This window comes from Podarcis pityusensis (genome assembly GCF_964106645.2).
Source record: "Podarcis pityusensis genome assembly, chromosome: 11".
Lineage (NCBI taxonomy): Eukaryota > Metazoa > Chordata > Lepidosauria > Squamata > Lacertidae > Podarcis > Podarcis pityusensis.
In genome coordinates, this window is record NC_138036.1 from 49,937,457 (window position 1) to 49,957,329 (window position 19,873).

The window sequence follows — 19,873 nt, forward strand, 5'->3', positions numbered from 1 at the left end:
AGCCAGTGAAGGTAAGGGTGGTTAGCAGCTGCTGCAGCTCTTCTTCCCTTACTTCTGGGCCGGCCTGAAGTACTCGCTGAAAGTGATGTGGCATGGCTTGACCATGGAGGTCTACAGGCCACGGGACAGGATTCATGCCACGCTGGAGCGCTTTGTGATGCTAGGTCAAAATCATCAACAAAGGACAGGTTCACACCTACCGGGCGGTGGACAGGAGGAGTGCTGGCTTCCGGAAGTGTGTTGATGTTGGCAGCCTGGAAAGCAGGCCGGCAGTGTGGCAGGCCTTACACAATGTGGCAGCAGTGGCTTGGCAGTCCTCGCGGTGGGAGGCGGCAGCGGCGTGCAAGTTCTCGCCGCAGCACTCCTCGGTGGCAGAGCGGGCAGAGAAAGATTTCAGATGGTGAAGGTAAGGCAGAGCCACGTGGTCCGGAAGATGCGGCAGGGAGGCGAGCGTCAGGGTCGTGTGGCAGCAGTGGACCGGTGTGGGTAGTGGCAGTGAGCGGTGAGGTTGTACGAGGGGGCAGGGAGGTGAGCAGTGTTGGGATGTGTCCAGGAAGACGGGGGCATTTGACAGGCCCCCAGCTGGCTCCAGCCACCGGCCGGCAGCCGGGCAAACTTCGGTTCTCGGAACAGCATCAATCAGCAACTCAAGTCTCAGAAGCCTTCAGAACCTGAGCACGCTCTAATCAACAGAGTGAATAACTCTTCACAACAGAAGTGGCGGACAGAGGCATATGTAAGCATATTTACAAGCGTTGGGTGGCTCTGTGGGTGAAACCACAGAGCCTAGGACTTGCCAATCAGAAGGTCGGTGGTTCGAATCCCCGCGACGGGGTGAGCTCCTGTTACTTGGTCCCTGCTCCTGCCAACCTAGCAGTTCGAAAGCATGTCAAAGTGCAAGTAGATAAATAGGAAGGTAAACGGTGTTTCCATGCGCTGCTGTGGTTCGCCAGAAGCGGCTTAGTCATGCTGGCCACATGACCCGGAAGCTGTATTCCAGCTCCCTCGGCCAATAAAGCGAGATGAGCGCCACAACCCCAGAGTCGGCCAGAACTGCACCTAACGGCTAGGGGTCCCTTTACCTTTTTTCAGCATTAGGAACAAAGGAAAAACATGTCTGCTTCCCTTCGTGTACAAGCAAAAAAACAGTATAGCAAAAGCTATATACAAGGGAAGTTCCCAGCAGACTGCGTTGGAAGTAAACAGACATGTGACATACAACAACTCCACATGCCTGGTCTAAAGGTGGAATGGAACTATATCCTAACAAGCAGCGGGGTCCCGCAGGGCGGTGGTGGCAACGGTGGCATGAACAGATGGGGGGCATGGCATGGTGGAGGGGTGACCGTATGCGCACAGGCAGGGGTACCAACTGGAATAAAATATTGGTGGGCCAGGTAAGCCCCGCCCCACATCATTGATGGCGCACACCATTGGAACGGCAATGCCCATGAACATTTGGGGAGGGCGGCCCCCTCAGATACTTTATGGGGGGAAGCGAAAGGGACCTTGGCTCCTACGCAGGCGCTCAAGTTGGCACCTCTGCTCCCGGCTTATCGTGAGGCGAGAAAGGGACAGCGGTCCGCTCGCTTTTCCCGCCGCCGCCGCCTCGGGCGAAGGGGCGGAGTCGACGCCTTATGCAAGGGCTGAGGTAGTGAAGGGGAAGACGACGACGGAGGCGCGCGCGCAACAGCCTCTCCACGCCTTCGCCGGCGGCGCTTTGCTGGGACGGCCGGGGGAAGACGCTGCCGCTCGCTCAAGTCCGCTGAGGGGACGAGGACCCTCCGCTTCCTCAGGGGCAGGCGCAGGTGCGGGACCCGAAGCCCCTTCAGAGGAGAGCCGCTGCGTCTTCATCCCCTTCGAGCGCCCTCCCTCCGCTCCCGGCTCCTTTACGAAGCTTCCCGGGCGCCTCGGGTGACTGGCTCCTCCCCGCTCCCTTGGCCGGGCGGAGGCGGGCGGCGTGCGCTTGTTTGTCCGCCTGTTTGGTCTCTCGAAAAAAGACTTTAGAATCCGCGCGAGCTCATGTTTCCTTCTTGGGCGACGGCAGTGGCGGCCGGTCTGGTCTCCTTGCACTTCCTCCAGAAGCTCTTCTTCCCTTACTTCTGGGCCGACCTGAAGTACTTACTGAAAGTGGCGCGCTATGGCTTGAGGGTCGAGGTCTACAGGCTGCGCGGCAGCGTTTCCACCGCGCTCCAGCGCTTCGGGGCGCTGGCCCGCCGGCAGCCCGACAAGCCCTTCCTCATCTACGAGGAGCAGGTGCACACCTACCGGGAGGTGGACCGGAGGAGCAACCGGGTGGCGCGCCTTTTCCTCGAGGAAGGGGCGCTGGCCAGGGGCGACACCGTGGCTCTGCTCATGAGCAACGAGCCCGACTTCATCCACGCCTGGTTTGGGCTGGCCAAGCTGGGCTGCGTGGTGGCTTTCCTCAACTGCAACGTCCGCGCCAGGTCCCTCCTGCACTGCATCGCCAGCTGCGCGCCCAAGATGCTGGTGGTGGGAGCAGGTAAAGTACGCGCCTGATCCGTGTTCGAAACTCCCCCGTTGTTCTAGGCGCCAAAGGGAATTTCCTTTGGGAGAGCAGTTTCTGGGAGCAGCACTGCCCCTGAGATTTCTGATTAAAACTGCAGAGTGGAAGGAGAGGAGGAGCTTTTTCTGCCTCCCCACTTCCAGCTGCTCTCTGAAGACTGGAGAAGTCACCCTCTGTTCACAGGCTATGAAGGACTCTCTCACAAATTTATTGACAGCTGCATGAATCATTATAGCTAGGAAGTGGAAGGGGCAAGCAGAATATAAAATGGAAGGACGGTATAAAATGGTGTGGAATATAGCTATTAATGATAAATTAACATGTGCCATTAAGGTAAGATGGGGAATATGCAGGAGAAATGATTTTGAGGAGATATGGAGGGTGTCTGTAGAATTTGTACTGTTAAAACGGAAAGGGGTCAGACCATCACAAGAGGTGTTGAAATTTGGGGGGGTGGGATAGTTACAATGGAATGGCCTTGGTGGTGGTGTGCACATTTTATTCTTATTTATGATTATTACGTTGTCGAAATAAAATTTAAAAAAAAACCACAAGAGACCCTCTGAGGAATATTAGGAGGGTGGGATCGACCATGTGAAAAATGAACAAAATATTTTAGCTGTGGTTCATTCATTTTCAGCTTTGTATTCTTGTTCTTAAAAAAAAGTGTGCCTAGACATTCCGTTGTTGCGCCCATAACCTAAGCTTAAGGCGCCATTTAGCTCCCAGCTTTCATATCTGTTTCTAACGCTGCACCTGATATTTGCATATTGCCCGCCCCTTTATCCTAGTGCACTTCATTCTCCCTCCTCAACGTGCCCTATAGTTTATTCCTTCTCATGGGCGTAGCAAAAGGGGTCAGGGGTCAGCTGCCCCCCCCCATCAAGTAAAACAAGAGAAATCCTTAATTAACTGACCAATCACATTGGTTCTGCCACCCCTAGGAAAAAATCCTGGCTACACCCATCTTCATTCTAGAGAATCTAGAGGAGCAGGGTGGGGGTTTATACCAACCAGGGATGCCAACTTAAATACAGTATTGGGGGCGGGCAGTTAAGCTCCGCCCCACATAATTGCATGACATGCTGCATGCACGCCATATGAATGGCAATGTCTGTCAACTTTGCGGGAGCCCTGCCCCCTCAAATATTGGGGTGGGGGGGAATGGACCTTAGCCTCTCTGAGTTTCTTCCTGTGATACCAACGCAGGCTGCATGGAGATCAGTGATTGCGTATTTGAATACTTCTTAGAGTAGAAAGGTCTATGAGCATAGAAAATGGTTTGATAGGGTAAAGCCTTCTCCTTGATAGTCTAGTTTTGCATGTGCGTGGAAACTGTATGTTACATGCACTCATGCACACACACACACACACACACACACACAAAAGAGTCCTGAAAAAGGGTTGGCACTATTTTGAATATATAAACTTATAGCGGCAGGTGAGGGTGTTCTAACTTGTAATCACAAGGACACGGTGCTTTAGCAACAAAGAAGTCCCATGTTTTGCTAGAAGTTGCATGCAGCATGCACAGCGATTTTCTTCATATCTTAAGGGTTTGGGGCAGATTCTCAACATTACTTGGTCTCAGTTATGCTTTAGCAGCCAATTTAGAAGTCTTGAATGAATGAGTGAGTGAGTGAATGAATCTTTATTTGCATCAGCCATCGGCCATAGCAACAAAACAGCAATGCAATATACAAAGAACAGAAATAAAAAGTTGATTATACAAAACACACTTCCGGGTCCTGAATCAGCAGTCAAATAGTGGACCTTATTCTAAGTGCCCCAGCTAAAAACCTTGAAACCTTTGCTGTCATCTGCTACTCTTGATCTGCCAGGAGGACACTGTGGCAGTGGTTGGGTGACCTGGAATGGACAATAAGAGAGGGGTGATAATCTCATTCCTCAAGTCTTTATAAAGAGTGCAAGCCAGAAGGGCATGCACCACTGATTTGGTACTGCCATCTCCACAGGGACATAAGCGTTTTTCATGTGTAGGAATCCGTAGGATTGATTATTCTTATATGTCTTGTTGAATACTGGCATGAGCCAACAAGTGGTAGTTTATTCTATTCGTTATGGCTCCAATATGGAAAGCTATATTGAGCTAACCTGTTGCGCTAGCAGGAGCCAGCACAATTCCTGCTAGCCCAATGGGAATTGCTCCCTCTCCTGTTCCCTGCATCCCATCCCATCCCCAGATTTGCTCTAAAGGGTCTAGGGGGGAACCCAGAACAGATTTTAGGGGCATACAGAGGGAGGACAGAGGAGAAGCTTCCATCCCACAAGGAAACTCCTTGCACTTATGGAACCTTAGCACTACCTTGAATATAAGCCAGAGGCTTTGTTTACAATTAAGTGGTATACAGTTTTTATTAAATACTGTAAAATACACGTTAAGTCAGCAAATATATCTTTGGCAATTCCAAACCTGGGTTTGCAAAGGTAATGCGGATGAAGAGGGGTGACTGCAGGGTGAAATAGTAGAATTGGGAGGCACTGTGGACATAGACTCATAGAATTATAGAATTGTAGAGCTGAAGGAACCCAAAGGGTCTTCTAGTCCAACCCCCTGCAATACAGAAATTTATCTTCTCTTTAATGTAATTGAACCTCCCCTGTTCAATGCTGTAAAAAGGTAAAGGACCCCTGGACGGTTAAGGTCAGTCAAAGGCGACTATGGGGTGCAGCGTTCATCTCACTTTCAGGCTGAGGGAACCGGTGTTTGTCCACAGACAGCTTTCCAGGTCATGTGGCCAGCATGACTAAACCGCTTCTGACGCAACAGGACACTGTGATGAGTTCCAGAGTACATGAAAACACCGTTTACCTTCCTGCTGCAGCGGTACCTATTTATCTACTTGCACTGGTGTGCTTTTGAACTGCTAGGTTGGCAGAAGCTGGGACAGAGCAACGGGAGCTCACCACCGTCCTGCAGATTCAAACTGCAAGCCCAAGAGGCTCAGTGGGTTAGATCTGCTTAAATACATCTAGTGAAAGAGAGTTAATACTTCCTGAGGCAGCCTGTTCTACTGATGAACAGCTCTTAGTGTTAGGAAGCATCTCCTGATGTTTAGCTGTAATCTGCTTTCATGCAGTTTCCACCCACTGAGTCTAGTCCTGTTCTCTGGAACAGCAGGGAACAAATTTGCTTCATCTTCCATATGACCACCCTTCAGATATTTGAAGACAGCATTTACGCTCCCTATGCATGGTTGCATGGACAGCAGAATGCAGAGGATGGTGCCTTGTAGTGTCAGCTATCCCCACATGCGTGCAGCTGTTAACCCCTCTATACGGTGATTTTTACTCAATTTTAAGATGCCCTTTGATTTGTTTTGCTTTACATGTTTATCAGTTATGATTTATAATGTTATCGTCTGCTACTCTGGAACTCTTGTGAGAAGGGCAGACTACAAATAAATAATAAATAAACCCTTCCAAAGTGCTGTAAAAGTTTGGGTGTCTAAATTGTCTCCCATCACCCAACCTCTTAAAGAAAGCTTCGTAGAAGCTTTGCAGACTCACAACATACTTGCCTTCCAATATGAAAGCCTCTCCCTGATGCAGAATTACCAAGTGGGAAAGAATACAGTGATCAATAAGGATCTTGATTATTGAAAACAGTATATGCTGATTTCCATTGAGAGGCATAAGTATTTGAGAATTACTTTATTATTGTTTATTAAATTTGCATACCATCCTTCATCGGAAGATCCTAAGGCGGTTCACACAGATAAATACAAATTAAGAATACAAAATACATAATAAAACAAAAACAAACCAATAAACCCCTCCCACAAACACATTTAAAAAGCCATAGAATGTTAATCAGCCAAATGCCTGGTTGAAGAAAAACGTTTTCACTTGGTGCCTAAAGATGTGTAATCGCCAGGTGAGCCTCCTTGGGGGGAGCATTCCACAAACAGGGAGCTACCACAGAAAAGGCCTGTTCTTGTTTTGCTGCCCTCCTGTTCTCAGATGGAATGGCAGATGACAAAGGGCCTCAGATGATGATTGCAGGGTCCAGATTGGTTCATATGAGGAGAGGTGGTCCTTGGGGCATTGTGGTCCTGAGCATGTATAACATGTTTTCCTGAAATAGCTGCTACATATAGGCCTATACATATGGATTATCATAATAGAAGACACATGAATAACATAATTTTTAAATCCAAGATTTCTGTAAAATGTCACCAGTAAAAAATCTCTGGAAGATTAATTGTATTTCAAGAATCCTGATCATTGTCTCTTTGACCACTTAACACAAGACTAAGTGGTCTTGCATGGTAGTTAATTCCTTGTTAACATTGTACAAATTCCATGTGTCATTTGTTGCATATGGTAAATAGACTTGTTTCTTGTTTTGTCGTGCTTATGTGGATCTTGACCCTCTGTTCTATGAGATAGTTATTAAGAACAGGAGAAAATGTATGCATTTTTAAAAATCACTAGATAATTCAATTTGTCTTTTAAGGAACAGTTCGGTAAATATTGTTAAATCTCCACAAAAATTACTGAATTGACTTTTATAGGATCACTGTGAGACTGACTGTACTCTAAAAAATTATGCTGAAATTGAAGTAGAAATGAATGACATCTGGAGTTATACTTGGATTGTTTATTCTTTTAGCATGTTTCAGTTTAATATTTCGCTTTAAAAGTCTTTCTTATGAAAGTTCTATTAGCCTACATATTACCAGATGAATGCAGCTGTCTTAAATTAAAGATTGATGGGAATAAGTTCTTGCATTGATGAAATTCATTCTGAAAAAGTAAGGAGAAACTAATGTGTGTTTAGAATCAGGGGAAATGGATTTTATTTAACAAAATGAACTTGCTTTGAAAAGTACTGTACTTTAGGAAGTGATGTAAGATGATATGGAAATAAAATCACTAGGCATCATTGAAATGCTATTCTGTCAAGACAATGGGAGCAGCTGCAATCTGCCAATTCTTTGTGAACTCTACGTACTTCCAGAAGGTTTTGATACTGTTGATCGTGGTATCCTCCTGGGATGTCCCTGAGTCACAGGATGAGTGCCTCATTTTATGGTGGGTTTAGTTCTGCTTGCAGGATTGATTCCAGAAAATGCTCTTGGGTGACTGTGCCTTGACCCTCTGTGGTGTGCCATAGGGCATGATTTTGTCCCCAGTACTATCTAATGTCCATATGAAGCCACTGGGAGTGTCATTAAAAGCTATCGGTCAAGATGACACTGGTATGCCGACGGTGGCAAGCTCTGTTTCTTTGTAACATCTGAATCGGGAGGGACAATACATTCTTAATAAACTGCAACTTAATCTTGACAAGATAGTGGCCATGTCTGGAAACTGAGTTTCGTACAAGCTCTAGAGCAGGTTGTACTCCATATGAAGGAGCAGGTGTGGGGCTTCTCCTAGATTCATTGCCTTCATTAGAGGCCCAGGTGGCCTCAGTGGCTCAAAGCACCCATTACCAGCATTGGTTGGTGTTCCATCTACAACCAGTTCTATACACTGAGAACTTTGCATAGATGGTCCATACATTGGTAACCTCCCAATTAGATTACAGTAATGTGCTGTAAATGGGGCTACCCTTGCATCTGGTTTGCAAGCTACAGCCAGCTGAAAATGCAGCTGCTAGAGTGCTTAGTGGGACACCCAGCTGTAGAGGTACTGTGCCAGTTTTGAAAGATGTACCACATCTTAATTAGACATTAAGGCAAGTGTTGGTGCTGACCTTTAAAGCCCTAAACGGCCTCGGTTCAGTATACCTGAAGGAGCGTCTCCACCCCCATTGTTCTGCCCGGACACTGAGGTCCAGCGCCGAGGGCCTTCTAGCGGTTCCCTCACTGCGAGAAGCAAAGCTACAGGGAACCAGGCAGAGGGCCTTCTCGGTAGTGGCGCCCGCCCTGTGGAATGCCATTCCAGCAGATGTCAAAGCGATAAACAACTACCTGACATTCAGAAGACATCTTAAGGCAGCCCTGTTCAGGGAAGTTTTTAACGTGTGATATTTTACTGTATTTTTGGTTTCTATGGAAGCCACCCAGAGTGGCTGGGGAGGCCCAGCCAGATGGGCGGGGTATAAATAATAAATTATTATTATTATTATTATTATTATTATTATTATTATTTGCCAAGGAGAATCCTCTGGCCTCTTCACAGCCACATCAGAGGAGAAGCAGGGATGCGTGCATGTGCATGTGTGGTGTAGTGGCTCAGAGCGGTGGACTCGTAATCTGGTGAACCAGGTTTGCATCCCCACTCCTCCACATGCAGCTGCTGGGTGACCTTGGGCTAGTCACACTTCTCTGAAGTCTCTCAGCCTCACTCACCTCACTGAGTGTTTGTTGTGGGGGGGGGAAGGGAAAGGAGAATGTTAGCCGCTTTGAGACTCCATAGGGTAGTGATAAAGCAGGATATCAAATACAAATCCATACTCTTCTTCATGTGTTTTTCCCCATAATGCTAAGCCAGGACTAGCTAACCTGTGGCCCTGCTAAAGTTGTTGGATCCCACCAGCCCCAGCCAGCATAGCTAATGGTCAGGTAGTCAGACAACATCTAGGGGAAGGCATAGCTTAGTTACCCTTTTGTCAAACTTTGGATTAGTGTTGCGTAAAGCTAATCATCATGTCTTTCTCATACCCTAGTGCAGTGAAGAAATGAAAAGCAGAATGGTGCTTTCTAGATGATAGTATATTTTGTTCTCAGTGGCTCCTTTTGGGTTCTGTTGAAGATTGTAATCTGGGACACATATCTGACCTGCTTCCTGCCCCAGTCTCCGATCCTGACAAACATTTCACTACTGATATCTATCTATTGAATCCAGTATTGTATTTAATATGTTGCAATATTATTTTTTAGATATGCTTGGAACCTTAGAGGAAATTCTTCCTAGCCTCCAAGAAGATATCAGGATTTGGGTGATGGCGAAAGAATCCACATTGCCACATGTTGATACCATTTTGGACAAGCTTGAAGTTGCCTCTGATGATCCTGTACCAGCTAATCTCTGTGTTGCTAATAACTTGAAGGATCCTCACCTCTACATTTTTACCTCTGGAACAACAGGTACAACATTCTATAAAGGTTTTCGATACACAGTCAGAAGTGATTGTGCTTTTTTTAAAAAAATGATTGTTGTTGTTGTTTAGTCGTGTCTGACTCTTCGTGACCCCATGGACCAGAGCACGCCAGGCACTCCTGTCCTCCAGTGCCTCCCGCAGTTTGGTCAAACTCATGCTGGTAGCTTCAAGAACACTGTCCAACCATCTCGTCCTCTGTTGTCCCCTTCTCCTTGTGCGCTCCATCTTTCCCAACACCAGGGTCTTTTCCAGGGAGTCTTCTCTTCTCTTCTCATTAACTAGGTTAATGATTAACCTAGAGCAAACACACTACAAATCTACACTGATATGGGAGGGCCCCACCTCGAAAAGCTCTTGGCTTGGAAAACAGTTAAAACTTTTCTTTCTTTCTTTTTTAAGGCCAGCTGTCTACTGTATACTTCTGACCCCATAAACCTATATAGTACGTAGTAAGCTTTTCAGTTTTTCCAGATGGCCAGGACATTAAACTTACTCATTTAAGAAATAACTACTTTTTGTTTTACCTTTTAATATTGCAAAACAACACCCATCACCTACTAATTCTACTTTGAACATTGGAACAAATAGCAGCATATTTTCTGATCATGTGACGTAGCTTTGGAATTTGGCTTCGTGAGCTTTATAATCTCCTTTCTTAGCATGTTGTTATACATCTGTTATGAAATGTTTCCTGTCCAAGCTTGCTGAGCTTACAGGTCATTGTGGAGAAAGAAAATAGGATTAAGTTACTAACTAGCCCTTTAGTTTTGAAGCAGATGGCCAGGTTTGTTGCCATTGGTACAGATGCTAAGAAGCTAAGATCTTTATGTGCTTGTTTTGCAACACTCCTTATCAGAGGACATGAAAAGCAACATTATATAGCTGATTAAAAACAAATGTTCCACTCATAGTATTATTGTTATTTGTTAAATTTTACGATTATTTTTGTATTAAATATTATTTAAGAGGCCCTATTTGCCATATTTTCCTTACATTTTGATTAACAGCAAAGGCTAATTTGTGTGTCTGTGTCATATACCAATATTATAGATGCCTTTTCGTTTTCTTCTCTGATGCTTGCAGAACATGCCTTATCTCCGTTACCTATAATATTTCCTGATCAATGATGTAGCACACATCCCCCCCCCTTTTAACTTGTGTTATTGGAACCAAGTGTCAAGTGCTTAGATCTTAATCTTAATTTTACACACATGTAAAGCCACACTTGTGTTCATGGTCCCTATTGAAATGAATGCAGCAGCACATGCAGAATGTTGAAATGGAAAAAAACAACAACGACCTCTCACATCTTCCAGGATCAGGTTGAAGCATAAGTCAGTTTAATTCATGCTGCATATATACGCTCTGTCGCAGGAGACCAGGGCCCTGTGGGACTTGACATCCTTCTGCAGGGCTTGCAAGATGGAGCTGTTCTGCCTGGCCTTCGGTCCAGGCCCAGTTTGACCCCCCTCTACGGGACCCTGTAAGTTACCTCTGGCCCTTTTATCGGCTCATGTGGGACCAACATAGATAGCTGGCCCTGATGAATACTTTGAGGTTCCCGACCCCTATGGTTGTGATTTCATGGGCAGTCATTTAATTTGATCCTGATTCTAATTTTTAAGCTGTATTGTAATCAGTTGTTTGATTGTGTTTTAATATTTTTGACATTAGATGTTAGCTGCCCTGAGCCCTGTCTTGGCCGGGGAGGGCAAAGTATAAATAAAAATTAACTTACTTAGTTACATATAGAATTTGCAATAGCATCATTTGCCTAAAAATTTGCAACTTTTATAATTCAAGCAAAGCAGGTGGTGTGACCAGAAGAGAAGCTCTTTCCCAAGGAAATAATTAGACTATCTAATTATTACAACTATACGTGTGATAGAATATCGGAGATTGGATCACCAAACTTTTTTTTCCCTTTTATTCAAATGAAGCTGAGGGGAAAGGGAGCTGGTTAACAGTTTGTTCCCCTCCCTCCACCAACCAAGCAGTTTTCCTAATCTAATTCACGCCTGTAACGCCTTTGATGCCTATAGCTTCAAGATGTGATGCCTGAATTTTGATCAAGAAGGTGGCATAGGTGAAAGAACATCAGGATGTCCAATCTGTAAAAAGCTGTAATAGTTTCTGAGGGGGAAAAAACATTGATGATTTTTGTTTTATATACCTGGGTAGCAGGGAGTATATAGCTTCCATAAACTGGCTACTTGTTTTGAAATAAGAAGTTTTCTTTAAAAAAAAATATGTTTCATTTTTCTTCAAACAATAAAATAATTTTACATCAAATTTCAATATCCCATTTCAAAATAATGTTTTCTTAATGCATTGACTTGCCTGTTATTTTAATCTTTTCGCAGAATACATAGTGAATGGGCTTCAGCAGGAGCAACTGGTTTGTTTATTTATTTTGGATGTTACTTAGTAATATCCCAGAACAATTTGTGCAAAGTACATAACCTATTTTAGCATATAGATGAAAATTTCACCCTGGAGTACAAAAAGCAGCCATTGATTTTGTAATTAAGCTTTTTTTACTTCCTTTGAAAGAAAAAAAATATGTTTGCGTATATTTTATTTCTTTATTTCAGGTTTACCAAAGGCTGCAATTATCAGTCATCTGCAAGTTCTAAAAGGAGCTGCTGGATTATGGGCATTTGGTGCTACTCCTGATGACATAATTTATATTACTCTCCCTCTTTACCACAGTGCAGCCGCTCTACTTGGCATAGGTGGATGCATTGAACTGGGTAAGGCAAGTTGACATTTCCGTTCCACCTTAAGGAACAGGCATGAGATTGTTGCATGTCACATGTCTGTTTACATTCCAGCACAGGTTGCTGGGAACTTCCGTTTGTGCATAGCTTTTGCTTTTGCTGTTCTCTCTGAGATGACACGAGAGAGAGACGACATGTTTCTTTATCCTGATTTATGTTTAAGAAATCTGTAACTGTAAAATGATTTCATAAGCCTCACGCCTATTCTGTGTGCGCAGTACACTCTGCTAATAGCGTGCCCTGGTCGCTGATTTATGTCTGAGCATGGGCCGATGGAAGGAGATGGCACAGCTGGGGCTTGCCAGTTGGCCTCCCGGCCCTCTGCATGTCGACAGTCTTTAGTCATGCTTATGGAAAGCGTGTACAAGTGTTTCTAAAGGAGATGAATGATCAACTTCTACACTGAAATAGTTAGAATAAGCCAAGAAAAGACCCTCAATCAATAATCACATTAATGGGGTGTGCCTTGTAGTTGCTTTAAGTCACATTTCAAATCTCATTCTGCCATTTTGCAGTGGTACCAGTTTAGAGAAGCTCAGTAATTCCCTTGATTATTACAGAATTATGTGCAGGGGGTGCATTCTGTCCTAGCCAGGGGACAGCTTCTACTCTATGTTTCGGGTGCGTGCTTAGCATATTGTAGGAATGCAAAGTTACAGGTTAGGTTCCATCACAGGTTAGGTTCGATCAAGGCAAGGTCAAGCAAAGCAGAGGTCAAGTTCCAAAAAGGCAACCAGTACAGGTATCATCTGGATAGATCCAAATGAAGCTTAGGGCTGCAGGTCAGTCAATGCAGGCCTTAATATCCCTATGACAACCAGGAACCCTACACTGAACCTTAAATAGGACTGCTGCTTTCTCTGAGCAGTTGAGTCCCATTGCTTGTGAGCAGAGCTACTTTTAAAAGGGCCCAGTGCTATAAGGATGGAGAGTCAGAGCCCTGGGTTATGGGAAAGGGCAGCTGTAAGAAGCTGTGGAGAATATCCTCTTCCACCTGATACATGCTGCTCTCATAGAATTTCCATTACAGGTCTCTGAGGATAGCTTTATGTTGTTGAGAGCTTTATGTTCTGTACTGGCTACAGATCATATGGTGATAAGCATAATTTGTTTCCGTGATCCACTGGGAAAAAGACAGAGATGAAAGCATCTTCTGTTAAAAAAAAGGGGGAGGGGACTTACTGCAGTTTCACTTTTTCCTAATCAGCCAAACGAATTACTCTGAAAAGCTGGGTCTTGGTTTTTCCTCTGCATAAAATGGATGAAAGTTCAGACTAATACCATGTAGTAACTTTCTGATACGTAGAGGACTCCTGGATGCACAAAAAAGTTTCAGTTTTGGTGCAGTTGGATAAGCAGGGCATCCAAACTCTAAGGAGCAGCAAACAAATTAAACATCCCTTCTGGGTTCATATAGCATTCTGCACGTTTCTGTGTAAACAGGCATTTTCACCTCAAGGGAAATTTACCAGTACTTCCCAGAAGGGCGGCAGCCAATATGGCCTGGCCCAGAGCACAGCTTGATATATAACTGCTAAGATCAGAAATACGTTTTGCATGGTTGCAGTCTGCCTGTCCCTAGTTCCTGAATGGGGTAACTGTGCCCCTGAAGGACGCGGAGCACAGCCTGGGAGCACAGTATACCTGAAGGAGCATCTCCACCCCCATCATTCAGCCCGAACACTGGGGTCCAGCTCTGAGGGCCTTCTGGCAGTTTCCTTCACTGCGACAAGTGAGATTGCAGGGAACCAGGGAGAGGGCCTTCTCAGTAGTGGCGCCTGCCCTGTGGAACACCCATCATTTGTCAAGGAAATATACAAGTACCTGACTTTTAGAAGACATCTGAAGGCAGCCTTTTTAGGGAAGTTTTTAAAGTTTGATGTTTTATCGCTTTTTATTATTAATAATAATATTCTGTTGGGAGCTGCCCAGAGTGGCTGGAGCAACCCAGCCAGATGGGCATGGTATAAATAATATATTATTATTATTATTATTATTATTACTATTATTATTATTATTGGATCTGGCCATGCCAGTAGGATAGCCTATCCTGGTTTAAGGGATATTTAGCATTACAAGTGTTGTGGTAGAATAAATTACTTCAAAGGCACACAGAACATGTTGTTCAGGCATGGTGATCAATCTGGTTGTGGGAGACAGGGTGCTGTGCACAGGCCTAGCTAGCACTGTTAGCTCCTGAGAGACAACCCCCCAACCATAAAAGGCTCAAAATGCACAGCCCAGTTCACCCTGCTCCCCTGATATCAAGGACTTGCCCCAATCGTGGCCTGCCAGCAGTGTGAAAACGTCCAAGAGAAGGATAGATTTATTGTTTATGCATCCAATTAAGCTTTGAAGAAGCTTGTGCCATAATAAATCCGTTGCTGTTTTTGCTACAACACACTTCTCCTCTGGCAACAGAGTGGAGTCACTGGGACCAGTTCAGCCTTCATGCAAAGGCACAGGGTGTTTTAGGGGTGGGGTCCATCTCAGCCTGAGGCCATAGTCCCTTCTAAGCCGTTTGAGGCCACATGCCAGTGGTAGGTGGGTAAAGAGGTGAAAGTGGGTAGGGCAAAGGAAAATGTTATGAAAATGATCTACAGGTGGTACATGACCCCAGTCAAGCTAGCAAAAATTTATCATTTGCCTGATAATAAGTGTTGGAAGTGTAAAGAAACCGAAGGTACTTTCTATCACCTTTGGTGGACGTGCCCGAAGATTAAGGCTTTCTGGGAAATGATATATAATGAAATGAAAAAGGTACTTAAATGTACTTTCCCTAAGAAACCAGAGGCCTTTCTCTTGGGCATTGTCGGCCAATTGGTGTCAAAGAAAGATAGAATTTTCTTTATGTATGCAACGACAGCAGCAAGAATACTCATTGCAAAGTATTGGAAGACACAAGACCTACCCACCGTGGAAGAATGGCAGATGAAAGTGATGGATTATATGACATTGGCTGAGATGACTGGCAGAATCCGTGATCAGAGGAAAGAGACGGCGGAAGAGGACTGGAAGAAATTTAAAATTTATCTTAAGAGCTATTATAAAATTGATGAATGCTAAAATGCCGAGGTGCTGAGAGAAAAGGGGAAACAGTGACATAAGATTAAGTTAGAGAAAGGACTAAGAGGACATATATTTGATAAAATTGCTTAAAAGCTGCTGAAATAATTTTGCAAACAGGGATGCAGAAAGGGGAGGTATGGGGGAGTCTGAGAAACGAAGATTATGGAAAAAAGGTTGTGAAATTATACATGTTTGTTTGTCTTTTTATTTGTTTGTATTGTTTAAAAAATGCTGTAAAACCAATAAAAATCTATATTAAAAAAAAAAGAAAGTGGGTAGGGCAACAAATGTCAACTTTACCTTTCTACAGGAGCCTGGTTTTTATACACAATCTTTCACCTCACTATCAGCCATCCATACAAGCAGGACACATGATCAGAGTTCAAAGACCCATTCCAGTCATTCAAAAATAGTGTGCAAAGCAGAGACACTAAAAGGTGTGGCCTGAGGAGAGTACAAGGGCCAGACGGAGAAGTACAGGGATCTGTATTCAGCCCCCAAGACTTTGAGGTTCCCTGCCCCAATGTATTGCAACGTGTACATAGATTTTTAAATTAAACCAAGTGTGTATCAATTAAATTCAAATCTGTTCTTAAGGATGTTAGACCTAAGTAAGATTATCCAGTAGGTACTGTGCATAGTGTCAGCCAAAAGTTAATCCTGAAACTGTGGTTTTGTTTTTCCCCCAAGGTGCGACATGTGTTTTAAAAAAGAAGTTTTCAGCTAGCCAGTTCTGGACTGATTGCAAAAAGTATAATATTACAGTTATTCAATACATTGGGGAACTGTGTCGTTACCTTTGCAAGCAGCCTGTGGTAAGTCCATTTAAAATAATATATTTATATGTTAGTTTTATGTATAGCCCACTCTTCATCTAATGAGCAGTTTACGAAAGATAGTTTTAAACAATACAAAACACAGTCAGATACCATCATAAAATTATTAAAACCATGCTTAAAACATATGCGGCAGAAAGCCTCAGAGCACAAAACTCTGACTTCCATTAATGGTTGCGATTTACCTGAACAATTTTGAATGAGTTGGAACACTCCTGCTATCTGGGTTTCTAGCCTGGGTAAACAGCGTTGGAATTGTCCCCAAGATTGCAAGATTGCCAACATATTTTTAGTAAGGAAAAATGGGTGCTGCAAGAATTTCAGTCATTCTAAGCATGTATAAATCTCTCTTGACCCAAGGATCCCAGCCAAATGTATTATGAGGCAGGCAACTCTTTGAAAGGATAGCCTGCCTCCTTTTATCTTACTGCTTCTAAAAGAAATCTACCTGCTTCTAAAGGACAGTATTTTTCCATGTATAAGACAACCTTTTAATGAAAATTTTAGTGATAAATTGGGGGTTATCTTATACTTGGGTTAATATGGTAAGTAAACGAGGGCTGGAGCCTTGTTGGTAGCAGGGAACAGTTGCTGGGGGGGGGAGGTCATCGAAAAACAGCTCAACAGCTCAGCAAAATTACAAAAGAAGCTCGACAACTGTTTTTGTGATTTCCCCCAAAAAGCTCAACAACTTCCTTAATTTTAAAATTTCTTAATTTTGGGCTCCCAAAATACACGGGGTTGTGTTATACACGGAAAAATACATTACACGTGAAAGCAGAGTTAGATGCAGTCTCCATGGCATGCATGATATGCATTTGCACTTTGGGGCCAATATTTAAGCAGAGCGATTCAGACTTCTCATAGTTAGTTTCTGGCTCCACAACTTCCCCACAAAATGGCAATTCCTTAGTTATTTATGGAAATGCCAGTATTGGGACTGACAGCATTACTGCCATGTCATGCACAAACATCCGAAAAATGTGTTGTCTGTCATCTTATATTGTGAACGGCCCTGAGATCTGTTAATGAAGAGGGGTTTATAAATCTAACAAGTAAGTAAGTAAAAACTTAAGAAGATAAATCTGTAAAAGATAAATCAAGAGAGAACAATAGGGAAGTTCAAAGCAAGAGAAATACAAATTGTTGGTTCTCACCACCGTCCTATATAAATGTGTAAGAGCACCTACAAATTCATATTGCAGATGAAGAATTACAAAAAAATATTTGAAGTCACAGCCACTCCAGCCAGACAAATTCCTAATATGCACCCAGTGTTAATCAGCATCAGTAGGTTCCCATTCTTTTTACTATGCTATTATATTCAGAAAGTTGTGGATTAGATTGGATTGTTGACATCCTGGTATGAGCCCTGCCTGATTTAGGTTATATATTTTTCAGTGTAGAACTGAGAATAGCAATTGACAGATTGAAGATGGGGTTTGTGCAGAAAATAAAACAAGGTCTCATTGGGAGTGCTAAAGCTTTGGTTCAAGGCCAGTTTTCTTTTTGTTTTGTAATAGCTGCCTCCCTCTTATTAGGGCCGTCATAACAGCTGAAGGAGAAACAACAACAATATGTTGTGTTATTTATTTATTTACACAACACATCCCACACTTTCAACATAATGTATGTTGCCAAGGCAGCTAACAGAGTAGAAAGAAACAAACTAGTATAATTTAAAACAACGAAGGCAGATAGAATTCAGCGTCATGCTACTACAAATGTTCTGTCTACACAAGCCTATTAGCTTGCCAGATGGAACAACACCCCCCCCCACCCCGTCTCCCACATGCTGGTCTGAGGGTTGTTCCCCTGAGCCAGTTCCAGGGGGCACACAGGAGCAGCGGCGTAGCGTGAGTTGTCAGCACCCGGGGCAAGGCAAGTAATTTGCGCCCCCCCCAACCCCTAACCTGCCGATCTGAGTCGAGTTGCTGCTGGCGCTGCCGCCCAAACCACGCCGCTTGCCCGGAGGAGGAGGGGGGCAGAGAGGCGAGGAAAATGCAACATGGCCCAGCAGCTGCAGCAGCAGCAGCGGAGGCGGGGCTGTGAGGAGGGGCTGCCTGGCACGTCCTCCGCGGCCCTGACGCGCGGGGCTGAGAGCCGCTGCCTGCCGGACGCCTTCAGCCCGGGCGCGCGCACAGCTCGTCGGTTCCACGAGACATGGGGCTCTGCTACAGCCTGCGCCCGAGGCTCTTCGGCGACTCCGGAGGCAGCGAGCGCGCCCCCCCAGATGTTGCGCCCGGTGCGGCCGGCCCCCCTGGCACCCCCCACGCTACGCCACTGCACAGGAGAGGAGGAAAGCCTCATTGCCGAAGTCCGAGTGCAGGACTTCCCACTGACGGTGTTCTTTAGATCATGGGTAGACAATCTAAGGCCCGGGGGCTGGATGCGGCCCAATCGCCTTCTCAATCCGGCCCCCGGACGGTCTGGAAATCAGCGTGTTTTTACATGAGTAGAACGTGTGCTTTTATTTAAAACGTGTCTCTGGGTTATTTGTGGGGCCTGCCTGGTGTTTTTACACGAGTAGAACGTGTGCTTTTATTTAAAATGTGTCTCTGGGTTATTTGTGGGGCATAGGAATGCATTCATTTATTTTTTTCCAAAATATAGTCTGGCCTCCCACAAGGTCTGAGGGACTGTGGACCGGCCCTCTGCTGAAAAAGTTCGCTGACCCCTGCTTTAGATGAATCTTGCCCAAAGCATACAATTGGTCTAATAGTGTATTTTAATTGTTGTAACCCACCATGGGATATTAGGGTGAAAGTAATAATGACAAACTACTGCAGTAACAGTGCATTCACATAAACAATAAAACCAAGCTGCTCTAAAAAAAAGTTTCTAAAGTCGATTGATATTATATTTATGCATAACTTGCTTAACTTTTGTTAAGCTCACTTAATAGCTCTCAGATTTGTATAAGGTTTCCATGATGTCCTCAGGGTATTTCCAGTGTTTGCAACTTTGCACTTGCCTCTATAGGTCTGTTTCCTTACTCTACATTCTTAATCCCAAATGCTGGCCCCTGGCCCTGGCTGTTGGCTCAAAAGTATTTTCTGCCTTGAGATGTGTTGAATTGGTTTAGTTACTTTGCACGGACTTGTGATAGCAACTGTGATTTTGCAAACCATTAAGGAAGAAAACAATGCCATAGCAGCTTTGAATTAATCTGTCTCCTTATGTGGGATATCTACAATAAACAAAGCTTTCTTTTGTTAATGAAAAGGATAAATGGAAACAAAGTTTACCTGCATGTCAAACTGGCTACTAGAGAGTTTCGGTTTCTGCAGGGATATGAATAAACCATTCAGTCTGAATTGAGCGGGTTTCTCTACTGGTCTTTTTTCATCACTGAACAAAAGGTCACAATAAAAGTCTTTGTTGTTGTTTTTAGTCTGGTGTTACCAGGATTTGCATTTCAATAACAGAGAATTCAGTGACCTCAGCAAAGGGTAGGTGCAGTGGTGCAGATGACATGCCAATTTGAAATTAGCAAGGAATCAGATTCCTTTGAAGGTAGGTGCTTTTAAAAGTAGGTGCTCAAATCAAGTCTATTTTAGTTGATTGCCTGGAGGAAAATAAGCAG

The 19,873-nt window shown here is 44.3% G+C and overlaps 1 protein-coding gene across 1 annotated transcript in view; it reads left to right on the plus strand.

The window, feature by feature from the left end:
• The first annotated feature begins 1,677 nt into the window (after positions 1-1,677).
• The window catches only part of SLC27A6 (solute carrier family 27 member 6), a 38,503-nt gene continuing 20,307 nt past the window's right edge, over positions 1,678-19,873 (plus strand). Inside the window, exons 1-4 of the mRNA XM_080972722.1 lie at positions 1,678-2,503; positions 9,382-9,588; positions 12,197-12,355; positions 16,142-16,266. Of these exons, the coding sequence (XP_080828848.1) occupies positions 2,023-2,503; positions 9,382-9,588; positions 12,197-12,355; positions 16,142-16,266 (972 nt within the window). The 5' untranslated portion in view covers positions 1,678-2,022. The remainder of the gene's footprint in view (positions 2,504-9,381; positions 9,589-12,196; positions 12,356-16,141; positions 16,267-19,873) is intronic.